Raw genomic sequence first — 20,370 nt, 5'->3', positions numbered from 1 at the left:
CCCACATCTAAATATATGTTCAATGAGGTTCTTTGAAGAGAAAACAAACCTTGGGCTAAAGAAATCATTTCATTATAAACGGCTACAGGAATGACAGGATTTGGTAGGTCCAGGAGATAGCGTTTGAAAGCATCTGCTAAAACTTGCACATCAATCATTTCCAGGTCCGTGGAGGTGGCATCTATGAAAGAAATATTTTTTATATATATTTCATACACTTTATAAATCAGGTGCACCAATGTCTTGAATGTTTTACTTAAATGTGACATAAAAGAAAGCAATGAGGACAAATATAAGATACTCGAATATTTATTAACAGTGCTTGTCAAGGGACTTTGGGTAGAACAAGGTTTCTTTGTGTAGGACTGTCCCACAAACTGCAAGAACTTAGCATCCCTGGGCCCCTGCCCTTAATACCGATAAATACCCCCAGACTTTGAGGGTAACAAAAAAAATAACATCCTGAAAACATTTCCAAACCTTCTGGAGGGTGGTTCTGCCCTGACTGAAAAGAGTCCTACCAAGGGATGGGTTAATAATATGTTTCCTAAATCTCAACAGGAAAATGAGAAGTACAAATTCCTAGATTTCCTAACTTGCATTGATAAATACCACATCTCAGAATTAATATAAAATTAATGTGGCAGGATGACTAGTTACATGGTAACATATTCTGGAATTTTAGTGACCAACCTCAAGAATAAATGTCCACAGAAATAATTTTAACATTTTCAGATTTTTTTTTCTCTAATTCGGACAGGGTATTACTAATCTAACCTGTGGGCATGCAACTGACTCCACAGATAAGATAAGCGAACTGGTCCAGTAAATCTCTCAGGTGAAAAAGAGGTAAAGCAATTCAATTTGGGATGATAGTAATCAAAACCATCTCTGAGCACTCACAACATAAGGCACTTTGTGTACTGGGGGTAGGAGAAGGCAGAGTGCCTGGCAGAAGAAGGGATGCTGGGAACCAAGGTCCTAGGTAGGAGACAATGGGCATCTAGGAAATGAGAAGTATCTGGCTGATGCTGAAGGATGTACCCTAGCAACTGAAAGGTAACTCGAGGGAAATAACCTGGGGACTCATGTGTACTCAAAGGAGAATTGGTGGGCTTTTCCACAGCTTTATTAATTGTGGTATTAAGAATAAATTGGAAAGGACTGAGGTTGGATATAGAGATACCAGTTTTGGTAATCCGAAGCAAAGTAATGCAGCAAAAAAATGTGCAAGACATTATCAAGAACTAACATCTCTTGATGATTGATTGGACTGGGTTGTGGCCTAGGAGAGAATGAGAGAGAATCAAGTTTACTCCCAGGAGCTTGAGCATGAGGAAGTAGGAGAATGTGGTATCCTGGATATCCATGAACCATAAATCACTCCAGGTTGAGACTAAAGCTACAAAAAGTTCCCTGGGCACATCATCCTCAACCAAACTTGCCTCACTACCTAGGCAGATCTTATGAAAGATAATCTCTTACATGATGCCAGAAAGCTCTGGGAAAAATCAGTCTGGTATGAAATATGGGTAGGGTCATCTTGAAGAAAAGAGTTACATGGAAAGAGGCAAATAAATCCCTTTAATGTCTTACAGAGAACTGACACATTACATTTGTAACAAGTGTGGGAAGGGAAATACTAGATCTGACATAAAGGATCCACCCTGAAAGCACCAGTGTGACTGTCAAATACAATTGTGTGTGCACAATTATAGGACCACCTCACAGCCACCAACTGCTTGGCAAGCTGCTGGTTCCCTGTATACTTCACCTCCTGTATTCCTCATTTAATACATCTGTTTGCCTAGCAAATTAATATTACATAATTTGCTTTTCCTGAAAAAATGTGATAAACCATTTGGTGATATGGTAGAAAGGTAAAGACACGAAACATTCACACGTTCCTCCCCTGGAGTATTCACATATGCCCTACATATTCCTCTTGGGAATGCTGAGACATCTCTCTACCAGGACACGTCGTGATTACGTGTCTTCACTACTAGACTGAGAGCACGTCAAAGGCAGGGCCTGTGGCTTCCACCTGCACTTCTTGAATCCCTGTGTGTCCAGCACATTGCATGTGTTGTTAAATGGTTGTGGGATGAACCTGAAAGCCCTGAGAGCCATGTTAATTCACTGAAGCCCTTCTCTAGCACTTGAGGTGTATTCTAAAGCAGGCTTTTAGGGTTTGAGTGAAAAATCCTTTTGCAGGACTTAAGGTAAGCCCATCTTATGCCAAATTCCAGCAGACTTGATGATGTAGTACTCCTGTGTCTACTGGGGCCAATAAACTTACTTTTATATTTTACAGTGCAGTACTACTGCATCTGTTCTGGCCAAAGGAAACCAGTTTTCTACGTGTGTGTTTTGATCTCAATGGAGAAGGAAAGCTGACTCTCAAAATAAATTGTTGACGTGAATTTTAGTTCTTTACCTCACTTCATGGGTGGTGTGAGTTTTTTTTTTTTTTTTTTTTAGCTAAACTACATCACTTTGTATTTGGTCACATTAAAAACCTAACCACTATTTCTCAAGTAACTCCCAATTCATAGGTCTCTGATGTCTAAACATTTCCTGTGACTTTTAACATCTTCAAAATTTGACGAATTTTCTGACCAAAACATGTATCTCTACTTCAATTGGCTAAGAATAAATTTCAGTGTTTCCTTAACATGTTTTTAAAGCTGTTCAGAAACACAGAAAAACAACAGTCTTTTCACTTTGAACTTTCTGCAGCCAAACTTCTACCAACTGTGGGCAAAACAGGAGATACAGAAGCAAAGGGCATAGAACCTGTATATGTGTAAGGCTGATTTCCACATGCAAAGGGAAAAGGAAGGTTTCTATAAAAAGTTTAAAGTTTCAAATATTTGGTCGGTGCATTTTAAGTGAAACTATTTACGATAAAGATCTAGAATCCTTTTGTTTACCCAGAAACATTTTTCTAGAAATTGAAATTTTCATAACTCTCTCCAAGATTTATATACATGCTTCAAATTCTCATTTACTAAATGTGCATTCTTAGCACAATTATACTTCCCAAGTGGCTTCTTCCAAAACTGGGCTTCCCTCTTTTTGGTTCAAACACCCAAATTCAGTTTAAAAAATGTAAGACAAAATTACTTTTAAAAAAAGAGAAGAAGAAAAGAAGACCATTGGGAGAGAATGAGGACCCAGGAGATTCTAGAAGTTGATATGAGAAAATGACTTGCTGGAATGATGGCAAGTAAACTGACTCACACTTGTATAGTTTGTTTGTTTGTTTGTTTGTTTGTTTGTCTTTGTTTTTGTTTTCCTGAATGGCAAAGGAGACAAAGCCAGGACTTGGCTGATTTAATTAGTGCTATATAACCAGAGGTGAGATGGCTTTGTACCAGCTCCCAAGCGCATTCAGTGATATCATGGCGGTAGCCTGAAATCAAACATGGTGGGAATCTTTGCACCATGGAAAAGGGGCAAGGGCTACAATCCAGGGCTTTTTCTTTTCAAAGAGATGGTTTACCAGCACACCGTTGACTCATCATGTTACTTAATGTAAGCATGGCATGAAAAAGAAAGAAAGAAAGGAAAGGGGAAAGGGAAGGGAAAAGGAAAAGGATAGAGGAAGAGAAAAGGTGAAAGGGAAAGAGAAAGGGAAAGGGAAAATAGTTTAGAAGAAACATCTGTCAAATGACATAGCTTATAACTATTTTTTTAACCGATTCAGATGAATTTGATGTAGCCAACTGTGGAGAAGGAGAAAGAGAGTAGATATGCAGAGCCAGAGAAATCTCAAGAGGTTATTTCTCTCCTCTGCAATCCATGCGGGATGCAGGGGCTCAGGGCTGTGATGACAGCCAACATGCCTGCAGGCAGTCGTGCATACACTTAACATGCCAACTCAGGAGACACACATCAAAGGTTTCCTTGCCCTAGTCTGCATTGTTACCTGAGGGAACTCGTGTGGATGACTTCTGAGGTCCCTTCCAACTTAGAACCCTGCAGGGATTAGGTTCACTGGTGTGTGTGTGTGTGTGTGTGTGTGTGTGTGTGTGTGTGTGTGTGTGTGTGTGTGTGTGTGTGTGTGCACATTACCTGAAACAGAAAGGTAAGAACTGTCATTCCCATTTTTATTTCTAGCTCTGTGACACTTACCACAATCAAGAAGCTGTCGTAACTCTGCTGGGCTGCTGGAGCTCTGTATTCTGTATAGAGTTGAACATTCCAGACCTAGGACACAAAACAGATTGTGGATGCAAAATGCAGCTCTCTGGAGACCCTCTGAGCCTGCTGCCAGAAGGACATTCTAGCTTCTATCCAGTATCTATTCTAGATGTATACCAAATATTTTTGGAAGTTAACTCCTACTATTAATCTTATCTGGCATGTCAATGATTTTGGCTAAATCGTCTGGCACTAGGAAGCAAGATAATTATATTTATCAAATTGTGGACTATTTAATATAGTTTCCATACAGTAACTACATGTTAATTGAGTTGGAAATCACAGACCAAGATTATTTTCCCAGTATACAGCCCCAAATCACTTGTGCATCTAGCCCAATATCTACACTTAGCAGGTGTAAAATGTATTTAATGAATGTCAAGGAGACAAATATAAATGATAACACCCAAGAAGTCAAGGTATAGCAAGTTAACTGATTCCCTCCACCAGCCTGATTACCTCTCTTTTCAATGGCTTCCACTAGCTTGATAAGAAGAGGTGGGGCAACATCAGGAGGGGCAAACTGTTCTGCAAGGTCCGGAAGAGTTGAAGCTGCAAGCAGACAAAATTCCATGGTTATGTTTATTCTGGGGAAAACAAATGCATTAGATGATAATGAAGAAAATTTAAATACAAGATAATTTAATTATATTTGATAGCAGCACACTCAGACCTCAGCAAGAGGGACTTCTATTCTGTGCCCTGCACTCTAGAAGTCTCCTCTCAGGTCCTCCTCCAGCTGGGCCTCTTCCCACAGTGTGACGACTTTCCAGGACCAAGGGGACATGCCTGCTTCTTCTCTCCTGGGACACACTAAGAGTACTTACCCAGGATCCTGGAATTCCCTGCCCAAATAGCTCTAACGGCCTCTTCCTCACGCTCATCCTCCTAATGGGGGACCTCCCTAACCCCAGTGGACTGGGGCTTGGTGGGAGTGGGCTGCGGGTAGAATGGATCTTGGATGTGCCAGGCCCCTCACAGCGTAGGTTGAAGCCCAGGATGCATCTGGGCCCAGCTCTCTCCACACTGCCATGGTCTGGCGCAGAACCCCAAGGAGCCCAAGAACTCTAAATTCAAATCCAGTCTCCTGGTCATTATGAAGGAATAACTGTCAAGGCAGAAGGACAGACAGATTTTATTGAACGGTTTAACATGACTTATAACTCGAAAATATTTAGACACGGGGTATGCGGTCTTCTTCTGTACTCTTCCTCCAGGCCTTGCAAATGTCAGGTATGGGTCTAGTAACAGATAGGGAGGCTACTATAAATGATCACTACTACTTGACACTCAAATTAAGTCCCTGTGCAACTGCCGTCGGATCCTTTATTTGTATACATAAGTTAGTAGTCTAAGGAATGTCATGTGTTCATAAACTATTTTTCCATGCTTTATTTGCATGTCTTACCAATTCTAATGCTACACAAGAAAAAGTGTATAATTTGAAGACATTCACAAATGACTTCCTTCAGCATTGCACTGATAACTGTATTGTTATGCCAAAAAATATAAAACCATTTTTAAGTAAAAATATTTTTCTCATGATAAACCAGAAGAGGGAGCTAAATATCCTCACCACAAACTTCTCAAATTGCAAATATAAGTAAATGACAGTCATTATGAAAATATCTGCAGGCAACCCATTTATTAGCCATCAATGACTGTTTTACAGTTACATTTCATCACTATGCACTCGTATTGAAGAATAGTTTATATAATCTAAGAAAAATTAAATAATTGCAATTTTGTTTCACTGAGATTTTAGTGGTATAATTCTTTATTATAAGCCATATATTACGTTAAGCAAGTTTCCAATTAAGCCTGTGTTTCAAATACTAAGAGTCACAATGTAAAACTAAAGTAACCAGATCTACAGTGTAAAAGTAAAGTAAAATCACAGTATTAAATTTGATCTCAGAGAACTGATAAAGTAAGATTTACATTATGTTACAAAACCTAAACCCTCTGGCCTAAGTCCCTTTCAGATTGTAATAGGCTCTGCTACAGATGGACACATGATCCTGCCACCTATCTCTATTATTAGCCACTGCGATGACCCAGGATAAAAGGAGAAGAGCTAAATTATGGAAGAGAACCCTACAGTGGTGCTGTCCCATAGAACTTTCTGCAGTGATGGAAATATTCAATAGTTGTGCTGCTATTAGCCACATGGGGCTGGGGAGCACTTGAAATGTAACTATTGTGACGGAGGAGCTGAAATTTTAATTTTAATTTTAATTGATTTAAATTGAAATAGCTATATGTGTCTAATGACCACAGTATTGGAGAACGCAGAGCCCTATAGCCTGAATGAGGGCAAATTTGTCAATGGAAGATGAAAGATTCTTAAGTCAGCTAAGACCACCAGTCCTCTTTCCCTTCCCTTGTAAAGCACACAGGGCTAATCAACAGCTTAACTCAGGCTTGTAAAGTCTACCATACAGTTTCCTGGGTGACTCTGCCCTACTGCAACATCACTAACACATTTTGTAATTCATACAGCAGAACAGACATGGTCTTAACTTTACAGTCACAGTGCATACAGCTGAGGGGGATCTTAAGTGTTTCCCACACTCGCCCAAGCCCAAGGGTCACCTGCAGAACTCGTTAGAAATACAAATTCCCAGGTACCACCCCAAATCCACGTAATCCGAGTACCCAGAAGAGGTGGCTAATAATCTGTTTTGGGCTAGTCGTGTGTTTTAGGATATACATTTAGATGAGCAAATGCATGTGGGTAACTGTCCAAAAAAATCTAGCAATGACATCCCCCAAATGTTAAAATGTGAATGTATTGGAAAGGATGAAAACACAAACATCTTGAAAGTTTCATGTGGTCTTTTAAATTGAAAGCATCTTAAAAAATACATATATATGACAAAATGAAAGAGCACACCGTTTTCTCAGATAAACTATAGACCACTTCCCTTTGCTTTACCGGATTATCAGCTCATGAAAGTATCCTCTCCCACAAATGCCTTCTACACAAGTGTTACATGAAGTTTCTGAAAAGTATTGTGATAGTTATCAGGTATCTGCAAGAACACTGGAACTTTTCACAAAATGAAATATCATCCTATCAGTGTATGTAAGACAAGGGAAATATAAAGGTTATGAAATAGTGTAGACAAATATTATTAATTAGGATTCACTATGGTATCTCTTCTTAAGCCCTCTCAAACTTACAGTTCTTAGCACATGACAAAACACAAAAAGCTAAAAATTAAAAAGCAGATATACGAGTACATATATCCACACAATCTTCAACCAGCTAAGACCACCAAGTCCTCTTTCCCTTCCCTTGTAAAGCACACAGGATTTTTTTTTAAATAAAAAATCTCTTTAGCACTGACAACTGAAATGTAATTACTTAATTAAGAAAAGGTTTATCTCCAGAATCTTATCAACATGATCATTTCTGCAGGCAAATATGAAAGTTAAATTAAATGATAATTAAAGATTTCATCTAATTGCGACTGAAACATGTACCCAACATTACAACAGTAGGTTGGCAAACACTACATATAAGAGGGATTTCATCTATTTCTTCATTTTGGTTTGAAAAAAAAATTAAAAAAAAGCAAAACCTTCTTAGTTTCCTCAGGTCTTTTAATGTTTCTTTTTTTTTTTTTTTTTAAAGGTATTCTGTCTATATTACACTGAGCTTTCATATGTCATTTGTTTCAGTCACATAAGCGTTACATGAAGTTTCTGAAAAGTACTGTGATAGCTATGTGGTATCTGCAAGAACACTGGAACTTTCACAAAGTGAACATCAGATTACTTAACATACGTTACAAAATATATATTCAGAAGTATAAGTACTCCTTTTGTAATGTAGTGAGTGCAATTTCCATGGAATTTTTAATATTGAAAAAAGCTTTATTACTCAAATGCATGAATCATCCCAGTTCACCAAGACTTTGCAATGGGAATTTTAAAAGGTAAATTTAATAAGTGATGATTTTTTAATAAAATAACAATTCAAAGATTTCCTATTCTCTAATACAATGTCTGTGATTCAATCTATTTCCCCCATGAAATATTTAGACAAAGGGAAGGTAGAAACCCTAGCCATGAAGCCTCTGAAGTTCACATCTACTTTGGACAACAGGATCGACTACTGTTTAAAGTCTAAGAAGTAGTCTACAGCAAAGTATTAATTTTTTACACAATCCTAAAACCAACTATTCCTTTAATTCCATTAAAAACAAAAGGGTGAAGTTTACTTTTTTTGTTAGACTCTATTTTAAGAAATTACAATAGGAAGTGATGCTTGCAAGGAATATTACCAAATTTGGCAAGGTGTTCTTTGAAAAGTCCATGATAAAAACACCACATCATATGGTTTTATAAACACACAAGTACAAAAAAAAAAAAAAAAGGTACAAAAATAAAGATCATATAGAAAATATGGTGGCTACCAAACAAAACACAAATTAATTCAGCATGATCCTCCTAAAGTTTCCATATAAATTCTCATTAGGGTTCATCTTTCAGAAAGATTTTTATACCTGTTTGAGGAATGCTTTTTGGTTTTGAAGCCTGCTGTAGCACAGCATATAAATCTGGAGAACCAAGAAATCTGGGTGAATTTGTAGATTCCTCTCCTATAATCCAACACCAGTTTTTCATTTAGCTGAATCATTTTTCATCAAAAGAAATCAATGTTGCTTAAGAGAAGGAAGAACAGCAGAGGGTATAAAAGTGGTAATGCCAAGCAACGCATCATATCAGAAGAAGGGAGGGCTCTGTCTTCAACATTGACAAGAACACCAATGAACTTAGTGAAGTGTCCCAGGTTGTAGAAAGAATGTTTAAGACACGACCACTGTTGCATTTTCCACTGGTTCTCTTTTTCCCCCTTTGCCCCGGTGACAACCAATCACATGAAACATAAGAGAGCCTTCTCTCCAATCTTAGGCGCCTCCCAAATCACCAACCTGGACAGGCCTGAACAGTCCTTGGGCACCAGTGGTGTGTGGGAGACAGTGGCATTCTTTGCCTCAAGTGGTGCCAAACACAGCTACAAAGTGCAACATGAAACCAGTACACAGCTGCACCTTTTGGAGGCATTCTTCATTTTTAAAAAAGGAGATATTTTAGAGTTAGTGCCTGGCAGCTCTGAGTGGAAAGTTTAAGCTGAAATACTGGGACTCCAGAGACTGCTCAAGCCAAATATTTCATTACTAATGGAAGCAGCTTGGAAGTGGGTGAAAAACTGCCACTTACCTTTTAAAATGTAACAAAAATACACAGAAAAGAAAGCGCATATGCGAAGTATGGATCAATGTTAATTTGAGATGTTAATCTGTCTATTAACTGTTGCTGAATCAAAACTTGATTTGTCTGAAACCATTTCTCTCATTACTTCAAATGAAAAATGTACATTCTAGTGGGCAAAAATCTAAGAAATCCCAATTCCTTTCTTAAATAAACCTCATAAGCACATTCATATTTTATGCCTGTAAGTCAAACACCTGAATTTCTATACTTCTTAAGGTCTACAGGCAAAGCCACAGCAAACGCTAGCCTATGCTCTTTGGCTAAGATAATGCTGTTAAAAAACAGAAAACAAAAAACATATTAAGGGTTCCCAAACTTTGGAACACATCTATTTAATCAAAGTATAGAAGTGATTTAAAGCACAGATTTAAAGTCAAAAAGGCATGGGTTTAAATCCTTGTTTTGACACTTACTGATTGAAATCTTGGGCTTATTAATTAACTTGAACCTCAGTTTCTACATCTGTAGAATGGGAATTTATAAAGTGAGTATAGTGAAGATCACATAAATCCTATTAAGTGTAAATAAACATGGCAGGCATAGTTCCTAGTATGTAGAAAGCACAAACAAATGGATAGCTATTATTGGTGTTAAAATTAGTCACATATCATTAATTATTATTAATTTGCCAGTTTGGATGTTATGCCCCCCAAGAAAAAGCCATGATCTTTTAATCCAATCTCAGAGGATACTGGGATTAGGTTGTTTCCATGGAGATATGACCCACCCAACCGTGATTAACAACTTTGATTAGGGTGTGACCTCTTGATTGAATGTTTCCATGGAAGTGTGGCCCACCCACTTAGCCTGGGTCTTGATTAGTTTACCTGAGTACTATAAGAGCTCAGACAGAAGGAGCTCCAAGAGCTGCAGCCGAGGTAAGACATTTTGGAGATGGCCATTGAAAGCAGACTTTTGCTAGTCCAGAGTCTGCCTGGGAGAAACGAAGAGAACACCCCGTCACCTAGAGAGAAATGTCCTAGGAGAATGCCATTTTGAAACGCAACCTAGGAGCAAGCAGACGCCAGCCACGTGCCTTCGCAGCTAACCGAGGTTTTCTGGACACCATTGGCTTTCCTTTGGTAAAGGTATACTTGTGTTGGTGCCTTAATTTGGACATTTTCGTAGCCTTCAGACTGTAACTTTGTAACAAATAAATGTCCTTTATAGAAGCCAATCCATTTCTGGTCTTTTGCATAATGGCAGCATTAGCAAACTGGAACACTAATAGATTCTTGAAATCCCCAATTGAAATGATATATTTTAAGACCAGAACCTATCATAATTAGGACAGAAAGAATCATCTCAGTATTTTTTTAAGGTGGCATAGACACTTGTTTGATAGACATCTGCATTTTGCCCTTTGTTTCACATAGAATATTGTTTTCAGAAGTCACAACTATTGCACTATTTTCAATTTACTGAACATTTTCCCCATTAAGTGCTGTAATACCAATCTATTTGAGTTATTACACCTGAGTTTTCCGAATGTGAAGGAAAAGTGAAGTTGGAATGATTGCATAATAAATTATATTGAGCTTGGAAGAGGTTTTTTTTTTTTGAAGGAGGGAGAAAAAAAGTATGGGCAACTGACAATGGGAGTAGAAAGAGTAGACATGGAAATAAATCTTCACCCATAACTACATTATTTTCAGGGATAAATAGTGGGAGAGAATTAAAAGAGTCCCCAACAGATTTAAACTAAAAGTTTGCAAAATTTTTTTCAGATACTCTAATTAGTCTTTAATATCTTCAGGTTTATCTTCCCCCACTTATCTCTTTTGCTCCAGAGCTTAAAAACAAAAGAAAGGGATCCAAGATCTTCTGCCCATTTAGTTTTATTTCTAGACAACAGACTGGTCTAGGAAATGAACATCAGGTGAAGATCTCCTTATTAAATGTTAGCAGACATTACAGCTTTGCTTCCAATGACCTTAGCTGAAGACTCAGAGTTAACAGATAACTGAAATGCAAGATTTCATTTAATCTTTGACAGGCTCAGCCTAATTAAGTGTGATTCTTATCACCTAAACTGGAGGCTGATTTAAAGATTACAATGTACAGTGTAAAGCAAATTAAAATGCTGGGCAGGAGGTAAATGGGGAAGAGAGAAACTTCCCCTTCTCCCACCAGAGACATAATTTATAGTTGAGTCCAGAGGATTTCAGAGGCTGATTTATAAGGGAAGTTGGCTTAGAAAGATTTCTTATGAAGTGTGACCCAGAGGTCCCAAGAGGGAAGGAAAGAAGGGAGCAAACCATCTGATGTACACACAGTGGGCACTTCATTCTTTGTTGAATGATTAGAAGGCACACACCATATTAAGTATTTTGTGGAATGCTTTTGTTTTTCATAGCAGTTCAAAGACGTATAGTCTTCTGCAGCAAGTCCGCTCCTTCTGTCTGAGTGCTCCAATAAACCAATCAAGACCCATGCTGAATGGGTGGGGCCACACCTCCATGGAAATTATCCAATCAGAGTTATCATCCACAGTTGGGTGGGGCACATTTCCATGGAAACAACCTAATCCAAACATTCCAACTAACCCCCACTGATATGTCTGCCCCCACAAGATTGCATCAAAGAACATGGCTTTTTTGGGGACATGATATATACAACCTGGTACATTCCACCCCCTGCACCCCAGAAAAACATGATCTTTCCATATACAAAATACATTCATCCCATCACAATATCCCAGAAACTTAAATCACTTCAGTAACAACAGTTAAGTACAAGATCCTATCAAAATCAGTTACAGGTGTCATATGTCCTAAGGCATAATTCCCCTCTAGCTGTGGACCTGGAAAACTTAGAACAAGTTATGTACTGCCAATATACAAAGGAGGGACAGTCATAGGAGAAACTGAAAGGAAAACAGGGGTTAAGGGACCAAAACAATTCCTAAAACCTGCAGGGCAAATTCCTTCAGATTTCGGAGTCTGAGAGTCATTTATTCCTGGGGCTTGAGAAAGCGGGAGTCTAACCCTTCCTAAGGACCTTTGCAGTAGCAAAGCTCCTCACAATTCTTCCAGAATCTTCCCCTTATCCATTTAAAAAGCCATTCCAACATGTTTGGTATTTGCAAACTCAGCAGCACCCCACTTCCGGTACCAAAATCTGTTCTAGTTTGCTAACGCTGCCAGAATGTCAAACACCAGAAATGGACCAGCTTTTATAAAGGGGGTTTATTTGGTTACAAAATTACAGTCTTAAGGCCATAAAGTGTCCAAGGTAACACATCAACAATCAGGTACCTTCACTGGAGGATGGCCAATGGTGTCCAAAAACTTCTGTTAGCTGGGAAGGCATGTGGCTGGCATCTGCTCCAAAGTTCTGGTTTCAAAATGGCTTTCTCCCAGGACGTTCCTCTCTAGGCTGCAGTTCCTCAAAAATGTCACTCTTAGTTGCTCTTGGGGTATTTATCCTCTCTTAGCTTCTCCAGAGCAAGAGTCTGCTTTCAACGACCATCTTCAAACTGTCTCTCATCTGCAGCTACTCTCTCAGCTTCTGTGCTTTCTTCAAAGTGTCCCTCTTGGCTGTAGCAAGTCTGCTCCTTCTGTCTGAGCTTATACAGTGCTCCAGTAAACTAATCAAGACCCATGCTGAATGGGTGGGGCCACACCTCCATGGAAATTATCCAATCAGAGTTATCACCCACAGTTGGGTGGGCACATTTCCATGGAAACAACCTAATCCAAATGTTCCAACTTAATCCCCACTAATATGTCTGCTTCCACAAGACTGCATCAAAGAACATGGCTTTTTCTGGGGGACATAATATATACAAACCAACACACCCCATACCAAGTATTTTGTGGAATGCTTTTATTGTTTTTCATAGCAGTTCAAAGACATACAGTCTTTATTGTCCTCAATTTAAAGGTGAGGAATGTGAGACCCAAAGAAATTAAGTAATTTGAACAAGGTGACACAGTTCATAAGTAGTACCCATGAGTTCAGCTTGGGCCTGTCTTTCCTCCACCAGAGTACACAAGTCCCAGTCAGGAAAGAAACCTATGATTAGTTTCCCAAAATTGCTTTCCAAGACTCCCTAATTTAAAGGGTAATTGCACTTAGAGTGTTAAGTGACATAGATTATCTGATGCTTTAACCCATAAATGAGAAGCCATAATATTTTCTGATGTGTTCAAGTAAAGCTATTCTGATAGTACTAGTTTTTATACTGTTCCCAAATTAGCAAGTCAATATGTTCACCCTCACTATAAAATACTTTGAAATGCAAATAATAAGAGGGAGGCAGGTGCACTTCAGCCGAACCAAGTTATCTCTGCCTCGTAACTGAAGGCAAACTTGTGGAAACACTCGCTCATCTCCTACTTAAGATTTTCTAAAAGTCAAACTTATAAAATATGATGTTAGAAATGCTTAAAAATAATAAAGCAGGATCTTAAAATGTAACTTGAGAAGCCCCAATGTCATAAGCAATTGACTGAGTCTCTGATCAGGAGAGGGCAGAAGTAAGGAGAGGAACTGGACAGAAGGAAACTACTGGCAAAACTAGAGACCAGAGAGAAGCGTTTGATCTAGGCTGGAACTTCACTAATGGGGCGGAAGCAGGATGCGGGTTGACCAAGGAGGGAGTCAGTGCAGAGAGAAAGAAGAACTGCCAAAGAGGCGAGTTTGTCCAGCTAGGCTGGACAGGCAGTTTTAAGCAAGTCTGGATGGAAATCAGAGGTGGAAAGAACCACCAGATTCCATTCTAATAACTACAGAAAGCAGTTTTTTTTTTTTTTCCCTCTGACATTTTAAACACACAGAAAACTTAAACGCCCATAAACCATCCACCTAGATTCTACAATTAACATTTTACTATGTTTGCTTTATCATGTAGCCGTTCACCTATCAATTCTACAGTATTTAGTAATCACCCTCTACGTGTCAGAATATTCTTAAGGGCCGTGGTTTTAAGGGAATATTTCCTGAACTTTAATGTGTATATTAATAACTGGAGTCAGGGGTGGGGCCTGGATTCTGCATTTCCAACAAGCGCTCCGCTGATACCCATCTGCTGATTCTCCGACCACACTCTGAGTAAGCAGCAAGGACTTAGGATGGGCCCACCAGTCACAGACAGAAAATCCAGATCACTGTGGGAGACAGAATTCCAGCAATTAGCATTCATAATAACCTGATGGCTCATTGCCCTGGACTTCATGGGCTGGTCTTCAGCAGACCCCAGGGGCACTCACTGCCACCCAAACATCTCAGCATGAGTTGGGCAGAGGCCACCAATGAACTGGGAGAGGAGTCTAGCTATCAACCCTAATGAGGTCTGATATCACACTTAATTAAATATCAAAAGAGAAGGATTAGCAGTAGAGAGCTCTGCTGCTCTGTGCACCTAATGTGCCGTTGTGTGGGGAAGGATCATGGAGTCACAACTTGCCCACGGTTCCAAAGTAGGTTCAGCCAAGGACTAGAAACCAGGTCTCCTGACACCCCCACCAGCGCTTTTCCTACCCCATCACATTCAGGAAGGCTCTGCTTAAAAACTTGGTGTGGGGGTGGGGGGGTGGAGTAGGGTGGTAGAAGGAGGTGGAAAGGAATAGGAATTATCAGAGAGGCTGATCTGACCAATTAATATTACTGCTACCAATAGTAACAAGGGTTCCCATCACTTAGAAACTGCTCAATGCTTTATGTGCTTTATCTCATTTAACCTGTACAACTACCTTGTGAAGCATTAGCCTTGCCCCCATTTTACAAATGAGGACACTGAGGCTTAAAAAAGTTAAGCAATTTGTCCAAGGTCATGCCAACAGTCTGTGGTGAAGCTAGGATTTTAAAAAGCAGCTTGACTTCAAAGCCAGTTGTCACCACTGCACAGAGCTAGGTTGCTTCCTCAGGCAGACGCACTGCCCGATGCTATTCTGGGGGGATACAAAGCCATGAGAAGCAGTGAAACATCTTTGCAGGACATGGATGGAAAAAGCACTTGACATCAGGCGACACCCTTAGTGACAAGAGGTGGATTTGTTCAACGTGGGAGCCTGAGCTCGGCCGGGCTGGCCAGCTTCGCGCCATCACCTCTGCTTTATCAAGATGGAAGCTTTGCCAGCCCACTCAGCCAGGCTAAATATTTTCAGGACAGCATTTATTAAATATTTTCTCATAAGGCTAAACTAAGCACATTCTTCCCCAAGGATGTAATGGGTATTAGTCAGCTAAATATAGCGGGCTAACTTATCACTTTCAGCAAGGTACAAACAGATCATTCTAGTTAATCATCAGGTGGGGAGTGGGCCGGGAAAATAATTAAAAAAATATACACACACACACACACACACACACACACACACACACACACAAATATATTTTTCTAATTTACATTTCAAAGTATCCCCAAATGAAATCTAGCCCAATACCCTCAATAAGCATATGATGGGCATTCAAGTGCTCTGACAGGAGAAAAAGAAAAAGATGAAATATCTGTGGAATTGGAAAGAAAAAGAAAAGGCAGGCAAAAAAGACAAGGGACCTGAAAATATTGAACAGAAAACCTCCTATCAGCTAATGCAGAAGAATTATACGTAAGAGAATAAGATGGTATTTAGTCAGATTTTTTCCAATAAAAAAGTTTCCAAAAAAATCACTGATATATTACTATGCTATCTATATACAATAAAAGGTAACAATTTTGAGATAAAAGTAAACAGAATTGTGTTTATCACACAACTGCATCCCTTAGCTGTGCGAGGAGTTTAAAAAATGAAGTAATATAATTTCACGACCTCTAACACTTGTGATCAGTTCTGGTGGGCTAATAAATTCTCACCTCTCACAATATACTTATGGTCATTAGTGAAATGAACAAGAGGTTATTACCTCTCAGCTAAAAAAAAAAAATCTCATGAACTTGTTCTGATTATGATTTTCTTTTTAAGGATAGCAATTTTTGATGGGTCAATATGGGCAGAAGTTGGACCACATCATTAAATTCTCAAAAAAGCCCAGGGTAATAGTACTTTGTCAAAAAGAATAATTTGTGTCAGACGAACCTACTTTTTGTTTTTTAACTGTGACACACAGGAGGCCCTACAGATAGCACAAAAGCAAAATGTAAAATATATATTGATTATAGAAAGAAGTCTGACCATGTTCCAAAAAAAGATTCTCAGAAACAAGCTAAAAAATATAGACAGCCGGTATTTGAGGTATGGGTATATAATGGCTTAAAGTCAACAGGGGAAAAAAGCAGTTGTGTAGATATCAACTAGAGCTAATTGGTGAGAAAAAAAAAAGGAGTGAAGTCAAAAATTAAGCTTGATCCAGATACAGAACTATCCCATCAGTAATTTTAATCAACACTTTCAATTCTTGATAGAAAATAGGCTGGTAAAAATCTGTAGGCAGAGCACAGTTGAAACTTCCCGGCTAAATGTAGGAATGGTAAGGAAAACATTGGTTTCCCATAATGGAAATACCTGTGATGTTGTTAATGAAATGGCGCCTACTGACCCAGGCTGGTGGACAGCCCAGGGGAGAAAGCAATCATTTATCACTGCAGGGTATTCCTTTCTGCTTTATCATCCATAGTCGGCCCTTTCTTGACAACCATAACAATCTACACTCCACTTCTCTGTTGCACCACTTGTGTCTTCAGTTAAAAGGGAAATGATAGGGCCTGAACCACAGGAGGGGGTTTTGTACATTTTGTTCTATCAGATTAGGCCCCAGTAACTTTATGAATTATGAGCTGTCAACTACTTTTTCATCCGCTATAGAATATGCTTCTTAGAAATTGTGGCTATAAATAAAACAACAGATGTTTTTTGTTGGTTCCAACAAGGGCTAGGGTAAACTTTTACGAGGGGTCTAGAAGTAATGTGAATTAATCCAAAAGGCTGTATTAGGCTTCCCCCTGTTGGTCAGTTTTCACATTGGTCTTTTGAAGACAGCTGCATTTTAGTGCATACATTCGTTACCTTCTGGGGCCAATGAATGTAATCTATTGGAAAAACTAGAAAGAGGGTTATCACATGATTACATCCTTTCTGTGACTTGTTTCAAAAATCAAGTACTTATTTAATTCCTTTCCTGTGCACGATTATTGTTATATCATATGAAAAACCATCTATGCAGTGGAAGAAAAAAACTAGAAATGAGTGAGGATATGAGCTCTAGGTGTGACTCTGCCGTTAACAGGCTGGACAACTTTGGGCAAGACACTTAGTATCTCTGGACCTCAGTTGGGTAAAGAGAAGCTGTAAAGGTGTAGCTGGAAGTTCTAAAACAATTTCCAATTCTTAAATTCCACAATTTGAAGAGAAAGTCAAGGAGACTGCATAGCCAATAAAAATTACTAAATTACATTTCTATGAATTACTTTGAAAATAACTAGGCAGTCTCTTCCATTACCCCCACTTTACAGAGGGTAAAACTGAGGCTCAAGGAGGTTAAATGATTTATTCAGGCTCACACAATGGTACTAGTTAGAGCCAGGGTTTAGCTGACCAGGATTATCCGGTTTAGCAGACACAAAGGCAGTGCCCTTCCAAGGGATCCTTATGTACTTGCTGTCATCACATGGGCTCTCTTCAAGGCACATGGGGTTTCCTTAAAGACTGTACCTTCTTCCGGTGTAGCCCAGGGCGCTGCTCTGGAAACTGGGACTACCAAGAGCCAGACAGTGAAGTTAGAAAAAGAAGAGAGTTTTCTAGCCAAACAACAGAACTGGAAAGCTCAAGAACAGCCACTCTTCGATTGACCCATTTCCCTTATTTACTGAATTTTCCTGATTTTGAGACAGTGTACAGCAGACCTGATCTATGCCCATTAAATGAGAAAAGTACCCCAGTTATGGTGAGAACCAATCCCTACTGCCTTGAAAAATCACAGTATGAGGCCAACCATTTCCATGTTCCTGTCTTCTACAAACTGACCATTTATTTTGTAATAACAGACAGATATACATGAAAAAAAAAAAATCAAAGAGAATATACAAAACAGTAACAGAGTAGAGTTTAGAGGAAAAATGACATTTTGTGCTCTTTAACAGTGGGATCCACATGTGTAATTTCAAATGTTTTAGTTAACCACATTAAAAGTAAAAAGAAACTGGTAAAATTTCAATATTTAACTCAGTATAGCCAAAATATGATCATTTTGACATAATCTATATACCAATTATTGGAACGGTTTACCCTGTTTTTGGTTTGCATTTTACACTTTAAGCATACCTCAAGTAGCACTACCTGGAGTTCAGTGGCTCAGCAACCACAGGTGGCTCGTGGCTTCCATATTGGGCAGCACAGCTCTAGAATTTGCAGCCTTCAGTTTATCTCAGAGTGAATGTGGTTATCTGGAGACTGGGTTGGCTTTGAAATCAAAATTAAAAAGATAAACAAAAGGGAACTATATTCCTTACGTCCCAAGAGGGTCCAATAAGAGTTCTGTGCTCTTTTACCCTTTGCATGTCATAAGTGAAAACAGCATAACCTACTGTGAAGGCATTTAATCAGTTGGTCAGGAGAGGGGGGCACCACAGCCTTCGTTAGATACTAAGACCCTGTCTGAATACCAGGAACGGTGTCCTGTCCATCCCAGGGCCTGGTATGGGGGTCAACACATTAGACAGACCTCTACATTGGTTCTTCACAAATGCCCCAATCAATAAAACTGTTTCATCTGAAGGCTCTCCATCTGCTACTGGCTCCCCTTAAAATGAGCATTAAATGTGTCTGTGTACCTCCTGTTAAGATCGAATGCTGACTGCAAATGACAGAAGGTTCAATTATCAGAGAAAGGCTGGCATAGTGCAGCTATTAAGTTAGAAAAACCAACATCTGCTTAGGTTCACATCTTGACAGTATGAGCTGCAATGATTTCATTTATAAAATGAGTGATCATTAACATGTCCGATATTGGCTGCAAGACAGATGAACAGAAGTTACAATAAAAGGGGAGGCAGCAGAAATGTCTCCCTGGTATCAGATGTAGGCCTTAGGAGCTGTGTTTTTTTCTAAAATAATCCAATGGCGTATATTTTACAGCACGGCATCTTCTCATTCCAAGTCTCTAATGCATCTCTCTTCCCACAACATGCAGTTTAATGAATCCATTCTTATAGAAACTTGCAAACTAGTTTTCACTTGGTTGGTGACAATATTAGGAGCTTCCTGGGCTTCAAACTCCTGCTAAAAAGGCAGCAACCACATAGGATTGTGGAAGAGGGTGAAGGAATTTAAGTAACACCTTGTGTGGTCAAATGCTTTCTCTCTCTTGCAGTTGCCCTATTCTGGGTGCTCTGTCCCCAAACCTGATTCTTCTAAGCACACAGAATGTGCTTGGAAGCCTAGCTCCTAACTGAGGCTTCTAAGAGAAGTCTGCCCTGTATATGGTGTGGCCACACCCTGAGGAGGATGCTCTCCACCCCAATGCCATCTTCCCTCACTTGCTGAGCCACCAAGCCACAGGTGGCCAGATGAAGCATTAACCTTCCATAATGCTGGGCTTAGACAAAATTGAAGAATATGAGGTGTGTCTTGAGCATCTCCGTCTGCCCTTCCCAACCCTGTTTTCCAAATGCAGCAGTATTTTCCTTCCTCCATCACCCCTCTCTATTGTCAATCCTCCTCCTCCAAAAAGCCAGCCTCTTGGAAGAGATCTGATAAACTCAATCACACAGAAAGGGAAAGGACCAACGAAGTTTTTTGTATTAGCAAATCACAGAGCTTTATGATATGACTTTACAGGCCTCAAGGCGAATTCCTCTAATTGTAGTCTTTTGCACCATCTTCCCTAGAAGCATACATCCACGTATATGGCTCTTGTGCATTTGGTTACAAATGCATTGTTCCAGTCGGTCTAATTAAGATCATTAAAATGCTCTGGTCATAGTGGATTTTGCAAAGC

The 20,370-nt window shown here is 39.3% G+C and overlaps 1 protein-coding gene across 3 annotated transcripts in view; it reads right to left on the bottom strand.

Annotated features, from left to right (window-relative positions):
- PIK3R1 (phosphoinositide-3-kinase regulatory subunit 1) overlaps nt 1–20,370 on the bottom strand; it is a 175,742-nt gene that overhangs the window by 22,102 nt on the left and 133,270 nt on the right. For all 3 annotated transcript variants that reach the window (XM_037802024.1, XM_037802023.1, XM_037802025.1), the window contains 3 exons: nt 4,666–4,758; nt 4,138–4,212; nt 50–181 (listed from right to left, as the gene is read on the bottom strand). In XM_037802024.1, the coding sequence (XP_037657952.1) occupies nt 50–181; nt 4,138–4,212; nt 4,666–4,758 (300 nt within the window). The remainder of the gene's footprint in view (nt 1–49; nt 182–4,137; nt 4,213–4,665; nt 4,759–20,370) is intronic.

The sequence above is a fragment of the Choloepus didactylus genome, chromosome 13 (assembly GCF_015220235.1).
Source record: "Choloepus didactylus isolate mChoDid1 chromosome 13, mChoDid1.pri, whole genome shotgun sequence".
In the NCBI taxonomy this organism is placed as follows: Eukaryota; Metazoa; Chordata; class Mammalia; order Pilosa; family Megalonychidae; genus Choloepus; species Choloepus didactylus.
This window is presented reverse-complemented; position numbering and strand designations above follow the sequence as displayed.